This window comes from Nerophis lumbriciformis, linkage group LG37 (assembly GCF_033978685.3).
Source record: "Nerophis lumbriciformis linkage group LG37, RoL_Nlum_v2.1, whole genome shotgun sequence".
Classification (NCBI taxonomy): Eukaryota; Metazoa; Chordata; class Actinopteri; order Syngnathiformes; family Syngnathidae; genus Nerophis; species Nerophis lumbriciformis.
In genome coordinates, this window is record NC_084584.2 from 14,610,248 (window position 1) to 14,628,250 (window position 18,003).

At 41.2% G+C, this 18,003-nt stretch overlaps 1 protein-coding gene across 2 annotated transcripts in view; it reads left to right on the forward strand.

The window, feature by feature from the left end:
* The window catches only part of eloa (elongin A), a 69,819-nt gene that overhangs the window by 43,050 nt on the left and 8,766 nt on the right, over positions 1 to 18,003 (forward strand). For both annotated transcript variants that reach the window (XM_061931335.2, XM_061931333.1), the window contains exons 3-7: positions 2,001 to 2,113; positions 7,518 to 8,011; positions 9,605 to 9,957; positions 15,721 to 15,832; positions 16,018 to 16,170. In XM_061931335.2, coding sequence (XP_061787319.1) covers positions 2,001 to 2,113; positions 7,518 to 8,011; positions 9,605 to 9,957; positions 15,721 to 15,832; positions 16,018 to 16,170 — 1,225 coding nt within the window. The remainder of the gene's footprint in view (positions 1 to 2,000; positions 2,114 to 7,517; positions 8,012 to 9,604; positions 9,958 to 15,720; positions 15,833 to 16,017; positions 16,171 to 18,003) is intronic.

Below are 18,003 nucleotides of genomic sequence, written 5' to 3' on the forward strand. Positions count from 1 at the left end.
AGACAAACCCGCGTTATATATCGAGTATATTCGATATATCACCCAGCCCTAATACATACCCACATTTTTACAGCATACATACTGATACTATCTAAAAAAAACTAATCAACACGCTTACATTCTGATAAGGTGCAGCCTTCATTGTGAATACAGTACAAGTCAATCACATAAAATTAACTCTGTCATAACGTTTTACAAAAACCTCATTGGAACCATTTCCAGATGCGAGAGCAGCGTATGTACAAACCCCGTTTCCATATGAGTTGGGAAATTGTGTTAGATGTAAGTATAAACGGAATACAATGATTTGCAAATCCTTTTCAACTCATATTCAGTTGAATATGCTACATAGACAACATATTTGATGTTCAAACTGATAAAAAAAAAAGTTTTTGAAAATCAATAACTTTAGAATTTGATGCCAGCAACACGTGACAAAGAAGTTGGGAAAGGTGGCAATAAATACTGATAAAGTTGAGGAATGCTCATCAAACACTTATTTGGAACATCCCACAGGTGAACAGGCAAATTGGGAACAGGTGGGTGCCATGATTGGGTATAAAAGTAGATTCCATGAAATGCTCAGTCATTCACAAACAAGGATGGGGCGAGGGTCACCACTTTGTCAACAAATGCGTGAGCAAATTGTTGAACAGTTTAAGAAAAACCTTTCTCATCCAGCTATTACAAGGAATTTAGGGATTTCACCATCTACGGTCCGTAATATCATCAAAGGGTTCAGAGAATCTGGAGAAATCACTGCACGTAAGCAGCTAAGCCCTTGACCTTCGATCCCTCAGGCTGTACTGCATCAACAAGCAACATCAGTGTGTAAAGGATATCACCACATGGGCTCAGGAACACTTCAGAAACCCACTGTCAGTAACTACAGTTGGTCGCTACATCTGTAAGTGCGAGTTAAAACTCTCCTATGCAAGGTGAAAACCGTTTATCAACAACACCCAGAAACGCCCTCGGGTTCGCTGGGCCTAAGGTCATCTAAGATGGACTGATACAAAGTGGAAAAGTGTTCTGTGGTCTGACGAGTCCACATTTTAGATTGTTTTTGGAAACTGTGGACGTCGTGTCCTCCGGACCAAAGAGGAAAAGAACCATCCGGATTGTTATAGGCGCAAAGTTGAAAAGCCAGCATCTGTGATGGTATGGGGGTGTATTTGTGCCCAAGACATGGGTAACTTTCACATCTGTGAAGCGCCAAACAGGTTTTGGAGCAACATATGTTGCCATCCAAGCAACGTTACCATGGACGCCCCTGCTTATTTCAGCAAGACAATGCCAAGCCACGTGTTACATCAACGTAGTTTCATAGTACAAGAGTGCGGGTACTAGACTGGCCTGCCTCTAGTCCAGACCTGTCTCCCATTGAAAATGTGTGGCGCATTATGAAGCCTAAAATACCACAACGGAGAACTCCGGACTGTTAAACAACTTAAGCTGTACATCAAGCAAGAATGGGAAAGAATTCCACCTGAGAAGCTTAAAAAATGTGTCTCCTCAGTTCCCAAACGTTTACTGAGTGTTGTTAAAAGGAAAGGCCATGTAACACAGTGGTGAACATGCCCTTTCCCAACTATTTTGGCATGTGTTGCAGTCATGAAATTCTAAGTTAATTATTATTTGCAAAAAAAAAATAAAGTTTATGAGTTTGAACATCAAATATGTTGTCTTTGTAGTGCATTCAATTGAATATGGGTTGAAAAGGATTTGCAAATCATTGTATTCCGTTTATATTTACATCTAACACAATTTCCCAACTCATGGAAACGGGTTTTGTATGTTTCATTTTTGTTTGGATTTCACCTGACTACTCGCTACAAATACGCCCCTCAAGAGCTTACACCCGAGACAACAGAAACCGGACGTTGTGTCACGCTCGTCCCAGCAGTTGAGCATTTTTAAATGCCCTATATCCCAATTTTTCTGGGTCATCTCTGCGTGGTTTGAATTTCAAGTTTCAGTTTTGGACTCTTCTCCCGCAGGAAACCGGCGTGGGGAAGACTGTGAACTCTTTTCGAAAACATGAAGTAGCTGCCGAGGTGGCAAAAGGCCTGGTTGCCAAGTGGAAGAAGCTCGTCCCGCAGTCTGCTGACAGGTACGCACTTGGATAGGTTGTAGCTTAAAGGGTCATACTATGATTTTTTTCCTCCATGTAAAACACTTATTTGTGGTCTACATAACATCTAATGGTGGTTCTTTGGTCAAAATGTTTTATAGATTAGGATTCACAGACCATCACTTTCAAGGATGCGCCATTTTGTGGGGAGGTTTATTTACATGGCGTGACTGTGTTTTCTCCCCGCCATTTTTGTTGTAGTTTTTAGCGCTTCCATAGCAAGTCTACTGACTGATATAAGTTAGAACTATAGGCTAATTTGTATCAGAAATGGCAACAGCGGAGGATGCATGTGCATGTACGAGCCAGTCGGCAACATAACAAAAGGATTGCGATAAAGAAGGAGCTGGGTTGTACAGTACTACCGTATTTTTCGGAGTATAAGTCGCTCCGGAGTATAAGTCGCACCGGCCGAAAATGCATAATAAAGAAGGAAAAAAACATATATACTGTACGTCGCACTGGAGGATAAGTCGCATTTTTGGGGGAAATTTATTTGATAAAACCCAACAGCAAGAATAGACATTTGAAAGGCAATTTAAAATAAATAAAGAATAGTGAACAACAGGCTGAATAAGTGTACGTTATATGAGGCATAAATAACCAACTGAGAACGTGCCTGGTATGTTAACGTAACATATTATGGTAAGAGTCATTCAAATAACTATAACATATAGAACATGCTATACGTTTACCAAACAATCTGTCACTCCTAATCGCTAAATCCCATGAAATCTTATACGTCTAGTCTCTTACGTGAATGAGCTAAATAATATTATTTGATATTTTACGGTAATGTGTTAATAATGTCACACATAAGCATACTTGCCAACCCTCCCGGATTTTCCGGGAGACTCCCGAAATTCAGCGCCTCTCCCGAAAACCTCCCGGGACAAATTTTCTCCCGAAAATCTCCCGAAATTCAGGCGGACTCAGGTCCTCCACAATATAAAAAAGCGTACCTGCCCAATCACGTTGTAACTATAGAATGATGGAGGGCGAGTTCTTGGTTTCTAATGTGGGTTTATTGTTAGGCAGTTTCATTAACGTCCTCCCAGTGCGGCAACAACACACTTCAACAGCAGTCACTTTTTTGTATACCGTAAAGCAGTTCGTCTGCCGTAAACAGCAATGTTGTGACACTCTTAAAAAGGACAATACTGCCATCTAGTGCATTTGATGAAAGCACTTTTGTGCGTGCCACACAGCAATGTCAGAGAGGGTGTTCAGCATGGTTCGAAAAATAGTGACAGAGAATAGAACAAGGATGGACCATTCAACCCTTAACTCAACAATGAGTAGATGAGCGTTATGTGTGTGTATATGTGTAAATAAATGAACACTGAAATTCAAGTATTTATTTTATATGTATGTATATATATATATATATAGCTAGAATTCACTGAACGTCAAGTATTTCTTATATATATATATATATATATATATATATATATATATATATATATATATATATATATATATATATATATATATATATATCAGTGTTTCCCACACATTCATTTATTTGTGGCGGCTTTTGACTCGCTCGACCGCTCATAAAAGCAATGGGACTCTGTCTGTGAATGTACTTTGTAGTTACAACTCCGGTGCAGTAGGTGGCGGTAGCCTACTATGCATTGTAACTCCGCCAATAGCACTTAATTCACCTGGTGGGCCAGAAGAAGAAGAAGAAGAAGAAGACGGCGGAGTAAAAGAACGGACCGACCGGATCAAAATACGAGGGTAATATAGGTTGTAGGTAGATAAGTTATAGCTGCATCGCTCGCGGCTCGTCATATATTTAACGTTAATCCGCGATTTCACCGAGCGTTTCACTCACGGTGAGCAGCCTGACGCTGCTTCATTAACACCGCCGCTGTTGTCACGTCACGTGTTACCATACCGACGAGCTAACGTGTCCAGGTTATAACCCTGTTGTCAATAAACACACGTGGAGACGGTGCTTCAGATACTGCATTAATAATTAAGCTAAATTGTCCACTGTCCACTGCAGCATGTGAATGCAATGAAAAGAATAAAATCTGAGCCAACCAGCTGTTAAAATGTTGTCCAGGTTAATGTTTTGGCCATTAAAGGCCCTTCATTTCAAGATTTCAACTGTGATCGGGCTTTAAACAGGTGGCTGACCTGTTCAGATGGGTGTAACTCAGGGGTGCTCACACTTTTTCTGCAGGCGAGCTACTTTTCAATTGATCAAGTCGTGGGGATCTACCTCATTCATATATATAATTTATATTTACTTATTTATGAAATATATGTTTTTGTTAACAAGTTAAAGGTGTTTAATGATAATGCAAGCATGTTTAACACATATAGTTAATATTGTTAATAAATTAAAGGTGTTTAATGATAATACAAGTATGTTTAATACATATAGTTAATATTGTTAACAAGTTAAAGGTGTTTATAGATAATACAAGCATGTTTAACACATATTGTTAATAAATTAAAGGTGTTTAATGATAATACAAGTATGTTTAATACATATAGTTAATATTGTTAACAAGTTAAAGGTGTTTAATGACAATACAAGCATGTTTAACACATATAGTTAATATTGTTAACAAGTTAAAGGTGTTTAAAGATAATACAAGCATGTTTAACACATATAGTTAATATTGTTAACAAGTTAAAGGTGTTTAAAGATAATACAAGCATGTTTAACACATATAGATTCCTTTCTTTCATGAAGACAAGAATATAAGTTGGTGTATTACCTGATTGTGATGACTTGCATTGATAGGAATCAGACAGTGGTGCTGATAACGTCCGCATTTTCGAATGGAGGAGAAAAAAAGTCCTCCTTTCTGTCCAATACCACATGAAAGTGGTTGGTTTTTGGCATCTTATTTGTCCAGCTTCTGTACTCCTTTGTATACACTTTACAAGAAATACATTGTCAGCAAACTCCGTAGCTTGCTAGCTTGTGCACGCCAGCTTTCTGAGACTCTTATTTTGTTAGCGCAACTGTGCAGTCGGTCTTTGGAGTTTTGACGACAGGTACGGCGCCAGAGTCTGTTGAAATAAAGTGTTTCTCGCCTTCCTGTCGGTAATTTTAATGAGCTAAATATGTACATAAAGTGTTGTACTTATATTCCAACTCCGCGTTCTTCTTGGTCATCGCCGCTGCCGCCGTCACCCCCCGCCCCCCGACCACACCACCACAAATAGATGCCTGTCCTGTGGGAAACACTGTATATATATATATATATATATGAAATACTTGACTTGGTGAATTCTAGCTGTAAATATACTCCTCCCCTTTTAGCCACGCCCCCGACCACGCCCCCTCCACACCCCTCCCCCCACCTCCCGAAATCGGAGGTATCAAGGTTGGCAAGTATGCACATAAGTCGCTCCTGAGTATAAGTCGCACATATGAAAAACTATGAAAAAAACTGCGATTTATAGTCAGAAAAATACGGTAGTATAGTATCACTAATTAATTAAAAACGATACTATACGCTGCTTGAAAAAGTACCAGTTCGCCATATTTTTTTTTACAGGCATGACGGCGCGTTGTCGTCACGTCGTGACATTGCTGGTTTGGAGCATGTTCAACAGCGCACAATCACAGAGTACTTTACAAGCAGACACAGTGTGTAGACAGAAAAGGGAGAATGAACATATTTTGGCTTAAAAACTAACAATAAATGTGAAGCTATAACACTGAAACGCCCTCAGGAAGAGGTGCTTTAAGACATGGCTAGCTAGTTGGCGGCTAATGTCCAGCCGCAATCGGCAGTGTTTTAGCTTCTTCTAAATCACTAATCCTCGCCTCCATGACGAGAAATAAAGTACGTTTTACAAGTATCATCCCTGCAGGACGAGGAATTGCTTAACATGCTTCACTACACACCGTAGGAGGATATACAATAGCTCACTGGTGTCACAATGTAAACAAATGCCATGGGTGGATCTACACCTGACATCCAATGTAATGATACCAAGTACAAGAGTGTGTCTAGTCGATACTATTATGATTACATCAATATTTTTTATCGTCACAAAATCTTTATTTTATTTTTTTTTTTTTTCATTCCTATTATATTCATAAACTCAGGATACATGACCAATGTATAACCCTGTAACGACTTGGTATCAGATTGATACCAAAATTTGTGGTATCATCTAAAACTAATGTAAAGTATCCAAACAACAGAAGAATAAGTGATTATTACATTTTAACAGAAGTGTAGATAGAACATATTGAAACGGAAAATAAGCAGATATTACCAGAAAATGAACAAGTAAATTAATAATAAATGTTTTACTGTTGTCCTTTATAATTTTGACAAATTAATAGAATGAGAAATGACACAATATGTTACTGCATAAGTCAGCAGACAAATTAGGAGCCTTTGTTGGTTTACTTACTACTAAAAGACAAGTTGTCTAGTAAGTTCACTATTTTATTTAAGGACAAAATTGTTCTTCGATTGCAACAAGAAACAGGTATTTAATGTACCCTAAGATTTTTGTTAAAATAAAGCCAATAATGCATTTTTTGTGGTCCCCTTAATTTAGAAAAGTATCAAAAATTATGGGAATACATTTTGGTACCGGTACCAAAAGATTGGTATCGAGACAACCCTATTGCGCTAAGCTCTCCGGGTAAAACTTAACCATAAATGGAAATATCTGCTGATGAGGTAGGGCAGAAAAGGTCACACTACAGAGTGTTGTCATCAGTTTATACAAGTCCCTTCTTTTGCAGTATATTTGTTCAGTATTTATTTGAGTAATTAGCCTGACCTAAGGCTTGACAATAATATTTGTACTTTAACACATGCTTTCATATCATTTGACAAGGTTTATCCAGTTATATAACTATTGTATAACATATATATAAGATAATAAGATTACTAATTTGGTGTTATTATTTGAGTGGGCCCCCCACGACAGAGAGACCCGGAGGTCAAAAATGTTAAGAACCCCTGATGTAGACCACATTGAAATCATAATATCACCCCTCTAATATTGAAAATAAAAAAAAATACTTATTTTCAATAAAATCTTAACGTTATAATGTGAATACAGGCGTTATAATGGCACCAAGTCAGCTGTTTCCGCTTTTCTTGGCTTCTGATTGGACGAAATGTGCATGACAGCGAGACAATGCGTTTGGCTGGACTGTTTTAAACTAAACTTGTTTGGATGGAGATCGTTTTAACACCACAGATGCGTTTTTTTTCAAGTGTTTGTGCAGACTTGGCCTTAGTTTGTTGACGTGGAAAACAGATGTCCAGATGTCTTCTCCTATTTGTATATTTGGGATTAAAATAACTGACGTTTTTAATTTTAATTGTTGTCCCTCGCCATTACATGCATTGTTGATGCTCACGTTTTTGTCCTGCCGCAGAAGCAGCAACAATCACGCCAAAGAGGCGCCGCGGTCACACTCTGGAGGCTCACATGAGGCGATTCAAAGACGCCAGCGAGAGCCCTCCCCCGACGAGGACCAGGAGGAAGAGGAGGAACAATCCTACGTAGAAGAAGAGGACGAGGAGGATGAAGAGCGGGGCTACCACACCAACTACTCCCCCTCGCCACCGCAGCACGAGCAGTACAGCCCCCAGCAGCGAGGCGACGACCAGTCCGACGAGTACGACAGCCCGCAGCCAGAACCCGAACCTAGCCCGCAGCCAGAACCAGAACCTAGCCCGCCTCCACGCCGAGTCGCCAAACACGCCAGGCAGGGCAAAACCGACGGGACCCACCACCACGGCGAGCAACGCAGCGAGGCGAAGAAACGGAGCGCTGACAGGGAACGGAGTCCGCCGCCTAAGTCGGCCAAACACAGCAGGAAGTCGCACGAGGGCAAGAGGGAGGAGGCCAGGAAGGGCGGCGATGACGGTGAGGGCAACATGGGCGCTCTAGCATCTTTGCAATCAGCATTTTTTGATTGGGGGGCCGCATTGGGTTAAAAAAATGTGTCCGAAAGCCGACTGCATGTAAAGTAACTATATATATATATATATATATATATATATATATATATATATACACACACACACATACATGCACATATTATAATAATATAATGGATATATGATTATTAATAATTATCATAATTTATTATTAATTAGGATATTATGTGAAAAGATAATTTCCTACCTTCTGTGGCGACCTTCTTAAAGTTTTGTAATCAATCCTATATGAATTTAAACCATAACCAAGCATGCATCAATACAACTCTTGTCTCAAAGTAGGTGTGCTGTCACCACCTGTCACATCACTACGTGACTTATTTTGAGTTTTTTACTGTTTTCCCGTGCGTAGAGTTTTAGTTCTTGTCTTGCGCTCCTATTTTGGTGGCTTTTCCGGTTTTGTCGGTATTTTCTTGCTGCAGTTTCATGTCTTCCTTTGGGCGATATTCCCCGCATCTACTTTGTTTTAGAAATCAAGAGTATTTCAGTTGTTTTTATCCTTCTTTGTGTGGACATTGTTGATTGCCATGTCATGTTCGGATGTACTTTGTGGACGCCGTCTTTGCTCCACAGTAAGTCTTTGCTGTCGTCCAGCATTCTGTTTTTGTTTACTTTGTAGCCAGTTCAGTTTTAGTTTCGTTCTGCATAGCCTTCCCTAAGCTTCAATGCCTTTTCTCAGGGGCACTCACCTTTTGTTTATTTTTGGTTTAAGCATTAGACACCTTTTTACTTGCACACTGCCTCCCGCTGTTTCCGACATCTACAAAGCAATTAGCTACCGGCTGCCACCTCATATGGAAGAGTATTACACGGTTACTCTGCCGAACTCTAGACAGCACCGACACTCATTTGCAGACTATAATTACTGGTTTGCAATAAATATTTTTAACCCAAATAGGTGAAATTAGATAATCTCCCACGGCACACCAGACTGTATCTCACGGCACACGAGTTGAAAAACACTGGTGTAGAGAGTGTTTTGCATTTTTTTACCCATCATGCCTTGGATTTAAATGGGCGTAATATTGTATGGTGATTGGACATTTTTAATAATATTCACAAAGTTCAGTGAGCAGGTTTTGTTGTGTGACAATGTTTGTGGACTTTTTTATGCTGGTTGTATTTTTATGTCTGCGCCATGACTAAGGAAGGTTGTGTGGATTGGGTCATATAAGTAAATGCTGTGCATGTAGATACACGAAAGCACATTTCATGGTCACTGACCCGGAGTACTCACATAGCGATGATTTGGCAACAAAACAGTCCGCTAGATATTTGCATCCATTTTCTGCCACTTGTCCGATATTTAGATATGATATGGAAAAAACACCCCGCCCAGCCAAAGCGATATGCTCCGCCCCACGGGCCAATTTGTAGACATTGGCCGTAGTTTGGACGACCCCTGGTTTAAGTGCTTCGTTAGATGAACTGTGCTAGCAATGCTGCTACCTATAAGACTGTGGGGTAATAACAGTGTAAGAGGTGAGCAAACTTTTCCTGCGTGTGTTTCTGTTCCCAGGGCGACCGCCACGCGCACAGAAGGACTCCCCCGGCGGCGAGGCGGCGGAGGACGACTTTGAGACTCCCACCATGTCTTTCGAGTCCTTCCTCACGTACGACGCTCCGGCGGCGACTTCCTCCTCCGTCAAGAAGAAGAAAAAGAAGACGTCTTCCTCGTCCTCGCACAGTCGCCCTTCGCACGCTCCCGCCCCCGCCGCCTCCGCCCCGTCTTCCCGCCGCACGTCTCAGCACGCCTCCTCGTCCTCGTCTTCATCCTCCTCTTCCGCCAAAGCGAGCAAGACCAACGGCGCCGCGAGCACAAAGAAGTCTCACTCGAGCTCTGCCCCGGTTGCGCTGGAAAAACGCAGAAAGGTAAGAATTCCTGAAAGACGACTGAACCGATCGACGTTGAAATAGAACTCCATCGTTTGTACGCACTTTGGGAGTGGACAAAAGTATTGGGACACTCAAAAGGAAGTACAAATGTGGAGGTTTCACTCTCCTGGGAGAGCTTCTAGTGTAGGGGTGTCACACTCGTTTTTATTGAGAGCCACATTGCAATTATGACCGCACTCAGAGGTGAAATAGATGTAAAACTGTCATTACACAATTTACATATGCATATCTTTTTCATTATCATATTTTTACCAAACAGATAGATGGGTAACTTGCTTTGAAATCGTAAGTCAAGGTAACAAAGTGCAGAACACATGCAATTGGACGCAGTACATTTTATGTACAAATTAGAGCAAATACATTTAGCTGAATGACAAAAAATGACATGGTGGGCCACATTATTACATGTGGCAGGCCAGGTAAAATAAGTCTTGGCCAGATAAAAAATGTGGCAGGCCACAAATAATTAGGGTGACGGTCCGTGTTAAATGACCTGAAGGGCCACTTGGAATGACCTGACTGATGACAAAATTACATGGTGTGTCAAAGTGTTGGGCCAGATAAAATTATATGGCAAACCACGTTATATTATATGGCAGACCAGATAAAATAAGTTGTTGGGTCACATAAATTTAGTTGACGGGCCTCTATAAATTATGTGACGGACGACAAACTGACATGGTGGCGAAGTTAAATGTTCTAAGAGGCCAGCTAAAATGACGTAGTGGACCAGACAAAATAACGGGGCGAACCACATTAATTGACATGGCGGGCCAGATAAAATAGGTGGCCACTTTAAATGACGTGACGTAACGGGCCAATTAATAATAATAATAATAGATTTTATTTGTAAAAAGCACTTTACATTGAGTGCATAAAGTGCTACAGTGTATTAAAAAAATAAAAATAAAAAGATCCATCCATCCATTTTCTACCGCTTATTCCCTTCGGGGTCGCGGGGGGCGCTGGAGCCTATCTCAGCTACAATCGGGCGGAAGGCGGTGTACACCCTGGACAAGTCGCACAGATAGACAGACAACATTCAAAAGATAATTAATAAAAATAAAAAAAGAACAGCCAAATAGCTAAAACTAGTATGCATATATCTAAAAAAGGGATTTTTAAAAAAGAAGGGTTTTTAAGCCTTTTTTATAAGCATCCACAGTCTGTGGTGCCCTCAGGTGGTCAGGGAGAGCGTTCCACAGACTGGGAGCGGCGGAGCAGAAAGCCCGGTCTCCCATTGTTTGTAGCTTTGTCCTCGGAGGTTGGAGGAGGTTAGCCTGTCCGGAGCGGAGGTGTCGTGTGGAGGATTTGGGGGTGAGTAGTTCTTTGAGGTAGAGGGGGGGCATTTCCATGGAGGCAGTTAAAATGATTTGCGGCTAGATCAAATAATGTGTCGGGCTACCTTCAACGGCGATTTGGACCTAAACTCATATCCCGATATATCTTGGCTGAATATGATGTACATCGCAATATTTTTGTAGGAAAGTGAATTTAGAAAAAGTCAAACCCAAATATGCGTGTCAAGTTCTTTTATTGAAACAAACACTTAACATTTGTAACATATTTTAACAAATTTGAAGTTTCATGCAAAGATGTTGTACATAAAAATATTAAAAAGCCTTATAATATAAGAGTAGTAAAGTATAATCTGCAGTCTTCTTTAAAACAAACCTTAAGCTATGCTAAAAACCTCAGCTAATAACAAAAACCCAAAAGAACAAAATATAAAATGAAGTAATTGGTTTAAGAGGACATTTTAAGCATCAGCAGCAACTTGCAATGGCCTTCGAGTGGATCTAGCATAATATTGTGAAAGTCCAGTCCATAGTGGATCTAACATAATAGTGAGAGTCCAGTCCATAGTGGATCTAACATAGTAGTGAGAGTCCAGTCCATAGTGGATCTAACATAATAGTGAGAGTCCAGTCCATAGTGGATCTAACATAATAGTGAGAGTCCAGTCCATAGTGGATCTAACATAATAGTGAGAGTCCAGTCCATAGTGGATCTAACATAATAGTGAGAGTCCAGTCCATAGTGGATCAAACATAGTAGTGAGAGTCCAGTCCATAGTGGATCTAACATAATAGTGAGAGTCCAGTCCATAGTGGATCTAACATAATAGTGAGAGTCCAGTCCATAGTGGATCCAACATAATAGTGAGAGTCCAGTCCATAGTGGATCTAACAAAATAGTGAGAGTCCAGTCCATAGTGGATCTAACATAATAGTGAGAGTCCAGTCCATAGTGGATCTAACATAATAGTGAGAGTCCAGTCCATAGTGGATCTAACATAGTAGTGAGAGTCCAGTCCATAGTGGATCTAACATAGTAGTGAGAGTCCAGTCCATAGTGGATCTAACATAATAGTGAGAGTCCAGTCCATAGTGGATCTAACATAATAGTGAGAATTCAGTCCATAGTGGATCTAACATAATAATAGTGAGAGTCCAGTCCATAGTGGATCTAACATAGTAGTGAGAGTCCAGTCCATAGTGGATCTAACATAATAGTGAGAGTCCAGTCCATAGTGGATCTAACATAATAGTGAGAATCCAGTCCATAGTGGATCTAACATAATAGTGAGAGTCCAGTCCATAGTGGATCTAACATAATAGTGAGAGTCCAGTCCATAGTGGATCTAACATAATAGTGAGAGTCCAGTCCATAGTGGATCTAACATAATAGTGAGAGTCCAGTCCATAGTGGATCTAACATAGTAGTGAGAGTCCAGTCCATAGTGGATCTAACATAATAGTGAGAGTCCAGTCCATAGTGGATCTAACATAGTAGTGAGAGTCCAGTCCATAGTGGATCTAACATAGTAGTGAGAGTCCAGTCCATAGTGGATCTAACATAATAGTGAGAGTCCAGTCCATAGTGGATCTAACATAATAGTGAGAGTCCAGTCCATAGTGGATCTAACATAGTAGTGAGAGTCCAGTCCATAGTGGATCTAACCTAGTAGTGAGAGTCCAGTCCATAGTGGATCTAACATAATAGTGAGAGTCCAGTCCATAGTGGATCTAACATAATAGTGAGAGTCCAGTCCATAGTGGATCTAACATAATAGTGAGAATTCAGTCCATAGTGGATCTAACATAATAATAGTGAGAGTCCAGTCCATAGTGGATCTAACATAGTAGTGAGAGTCCAGTCCATAGTGGATCTAACATAGTAGTGAGAGTCCAGTCCATAGTGGATCTAACATAATAGTGAGAATCCAGTCCATAGTGGATCTAACATAATAGTGAGAGTCCAGTCCATAGTGGATCTAACATAATAGTGAGAGTCCAGTCCATAGTGGATCTAACATAATAGTGAGAGTCCAGTCCATAGTGGATCTAACATAATAGTGAGAGTCCAGTCCATAGTGGATCTAACATAGTAGTGAGAGTCCAGTCCATAGTGGATCTAACATAATAGTGAGAGTCCAGTCCATAGTGGATCTAACATAGTAGTGAGAGTCCAGTCCATAGTGGATCTAACATAGTAGTGAGAGTCCAGTCCATAGTGGATCTAACATAATAGTGAGAGTCCAGTCCATAGTGGATCTAACATAATAGTGAGAGTCCAGTCCATAGTGGATCTAACATAGTAGTGAGAGTCCAGTCCATAGTGGATCTAACCTAGTAGTGAGAGTCCAGTCCATAGTGGATCTAACATAATAGTGTGTGTCAAGTGGGCGTGGCTCCTACCTCTCCTCATTCTGGGTGTGGAGGAGGAGGGACACATTAACACATTCAGGATTACATATAGCGGTGTTGTCTCAAATACATCTCTCTTTCTAAAATATACCGGTATGAGTCGTGATATCGGTGTACTGCCCAGCCCTTCGTGGCAGACCAGATAAAATGACATGACGGACGACAAAACTACAAACCCCGTTTCCATATGAATTGGGAAATTGTGTTAGATGTAAATATAAACGGAATACAATGATTTGCAAATCATTTTCAACCCATATTCAGTTGGATATGCTACAAAGACAACATATTTGATGTTCAAACTGATAAACATTTTTTTTTTTTTGCAAATAATCATTAACTTTAGAATTTGATGCCAGCAACACGTGACAAAGAAATTGGGAAAGGTGGCAATAAATACCGATAAAGTTGAGGAATGCTCATCTAACACTTATTTGGAACATCCCACAGGTGAACAGGCAAATTGGGAACAGGTGGGTGCCATGATTGGGTATAAAAGTAGATTCCATGAAATGCTCAGTCATTCACAAACAAGGATGGGGCGAGGGTCACCACTTTGTCAACAAATGCGTGAGCAAATTGTTGAACAGTTTAAGAAAAACCTTTCTCAACCAGCTATTGCAAGGATTTTAGGATTTCACCATCTATGGTCCGTAATATCATCAAAGGGTTCAGAGAATCTGGAGAAATCACTGCACGTAAGCAGCTAAGCCCGTGACCTTCGATGCCTCAGGCTGTACTGCATCAACAAGCGACATCAGTGTGTAAAGGATATCACCACATGGGCTCAGGAACACTTCAGAAACCCACTGTCAGTTACTACAGTTGGTCACTACATCTGTAAGTGCAAGTTAAAACTCTCCTAGGCAAGGCGAAAACCGTTTATCAACAACACCCAGAAACGCTGTCAGCGTCGCTGGGCCTGAGCTCATCTAAGATGGACTGATACAAAGTGGAAAAGTGTTCTGTGGTCTGACGAGTCCACATTTCATCCATCCATCCATCCATTTTCTACCGCTTATTCCCTTCGGGGTCGCGGGGGGCGCTGGAGCCTATCTCAGCTACAATCGGGCGGAAGGCGGGGTACACCCTGGACAAGTCGCCACCTCATCGCAGGGCCACATTTCAAATTGTTTTTGGAAACTGTGGACGTTGTGTCCTCCGGACTAAAGAGGAAAAGAACCATCCGGATTGTTATAGGCACAAAGTTGAAAAGCCAGCTTCTGTGATGGTATGGGGGTGTATTAGTGCCCAAGACATGGGTAACTTACACATCTGTGAAGGCGCCATTAATGCTGAAAGGTACATACAGGTTTTGGAGCAACATATGTTGCCATCCAAGTAACGTTACCATGGACGCCCCTGCTTATTTCAGCAAGACAATGCCAAGCCATGTTTTACATCAACGTGGCTTCATAGTAAAAGAGTGCGGGTACTAGACTGGCCTGCCTGTAGTCCAGACCTGTCCCCCATTGAAAATGTGTGGGTCATTATGAAGCCTAAAATACCACAACGGAGACCCCCCGACTGTTGAACAACTTAAGCTGTACATCAAACAAGAATGGGAAAGAATTCCACCTTAAAAGATTCAAAAATTGGTCTCCTCAGTTCCCAAACGTTTACTGAGTGTTGTTAAAAGGAAAGGCCATGTAACACAGTGGTGAACATGCCCTTTCCCAACTACTTTGGCACGTGTTGCAGCCATGAAATTCTAAGTTAATTATTATTTGCAAAAAAATACAAATAAAGTTTATGAGTTTGAACATCAAATATGTTGTCTTTGTAGTGCATTCAATTGAATATGGGTTGAAAAGGATTTGCAAATCATTGTATTCCGTTTATATTTACATCTAATACAATTTCCCAACTCATATGGAAACGGGGTTTGTACATGTTGGGCACATAAAATGATGTAACAGACCAGATAAAATGAGATGATGAGCCTCTGGGCCTTGAGTTTGACACCCGTGCTCTAGAAGAGTTTGTCCAGTTCATCTGTCATTGAAGTGCAAATCGTTGCTCTGTGCAGGTGGTGGAACCTCTTCCGTCACTTCCCGAAATCCCTCTGCCGGACATCCAACCCAACTACAGACCTCTGCCCTCGATCGACATCACTCCGCTGTCCCCTCAGAGACGGAAAGGTAAGAGTGCAGCACGGGCCTCTCGGCTGTGTGTCGCAATCGTTTCCTGTTTTGGCCGCCTCTTCATGTCGCCTGGTGAGGAAGTGTGTTCTTTAAATGTGTATTTGTTTTGTTGTACGTTCCCACAGTCTGAAATGTCGGCCCACACTCCGGTGTTGATTTGGTCGCTTCTTTTCCCCGCTCAGGTCCCGTCTTCAACGACGAAGAGGACTCCGGTTTCACGGGGAAGCGTTTCAACTCCAAGATGGTGGTCTACTCGGGGTCCAAGACCGCCTACTTGCCCAGGATGATGACGCTGTTTGAGCAGTGCATACGAGTGCTGCAGAACAACATCGATTGTGAGTGTGACCTTGTGTTAGCATCGAAGCTAAACAAGTCCCTTAGCAGGTACTCAACACTTGGCCAATTATAACGTGCCTGAGCCCATTTTGCACCTTAAAGGGGTCATATTATGATTTTTAATCTCAAACATTTCCTTACACCAGGGGTTATTAATAGAGATGTCCGATAATGGCTTTTTTGCCGATATCCGATATTGTCCAACTCTTAATTACCGATTCCGATATCAACCGATACCGATACATACAGTCGTGGAATTAACACATTATTATGCCTAATTTTGTTGTGATGCCCCGCTGGATGCATTAAACAACGCAACAAGGTTTTCCAAAATAAATCAACTCAAGTTATGGAAAAAAATGCCAACATGGCACTGCCATATTTATTATTGAAGTCACAAAGTGCATTATTTTTTTTAACATGTCTCAAAACAGCAGCTTGGAATTTGGGACATGCTCTCCCTGAGAGAGCATGAGGAGGTTGAGGGGGGTGGGGGTGAGGTGGGTGGGGGGTGTATATTGTAGAGTCCCGGAAGAGTTAGTGCTGCAAGGGATTCTGGGTATTTGTTCTGTTGTGTTTATATTGTGTTACGGTGTGGATGTTCTCCCAAAATGTGTTTGCCATTTTTGTTTGGTGTGGGTTCACAGTGTGGCGCATATTTGTAACAGTGTTAAAGTTGTTTATACGGACACCCTCAGTGTGACCTGTATGGCTGTTGACCAAGTATGCTTGCATTCACTTGTGTGTGTGAGAAGCCGTAGATATTATGTGATTGGGCCGGCACGCAAAGGCAGTGCCTTTAAGGCACGCCCCCAATATTGTTGTCTTGGTGGAAATCGGTAGAAATTCGGGAGAATCCCGGGAAAATTGTGAGGTTTGGCAAGTATGACTGGGAGACGCAACTGCTCTGTACTTCTCCCTACGTCCGTGTATCACTCCATACAGAGGCATTTTAAAAAGTCATAAATTGTACTTTTTGATACCGATAATTTCCGATATTACATTTGAAAGCATTTATCGGCCGATAATATCGGCAGTCCGATATTATCGGACATCTCTAGTTATTAACCTTTTTAACCTCGGGGCCCAACTTTTCCACTTACAGAGGGGCCCACAAAAATATTAACACTGAATTCAATCGTTCGCAACTGGACTGTTTGGTTAGTCTTAGAAGATGTTTCGCCTCCCATCTGAGCAGGCTTCATCAGTTTGTGCTCATAGACTTAGATTGGTCAGATCTAGTCTAGCGGCTGGTGCCAAAACCCAAATATTTGTACTCCAAAACCAGGAAGGTGTGCCTGGGCAAGGATGGTTTCGCCCTGTCATAGTGAGGAAAAACAACTGTTTTGATGCAAACGAGCAATCTTACTGTCAAAGCAAATGACAGTCGTTGAAGTGTAAATTCCCCACGTTAGCATTCCATTCAGTTGTAAACAAATGGCATTCCGGTCACCTAAAATAAACCACCGGTAATTTAATAATGAATATGGTTCTTAACAAAACTGTCAATGACATTAAAGTGCAGAATGAAAATACAGGTTTAGTCATACTTTTTGCGCTTAAGAAACTTTTCTATGAATATAACTTCTTCTGTTTGTTTAATATTGTCCTTACAGGTCGTCAATACAAGTGGTGGGAAAGTGTATTACTACTAAGTACCGCTGCAGCCCAAGCCCATACAGACCACAGCTGGGGGAAAAAATGTTGGCGACCCTCTAGGGCAGACCTGGGCAAATTAAGGCCCGGGGGCCGCATGCGGCCCGTTAAGCTTTTCAATCTGGCCCGCCGGACATTCCCAAATAAAAATGTTTTAGATCTTTAAGATGGAAACT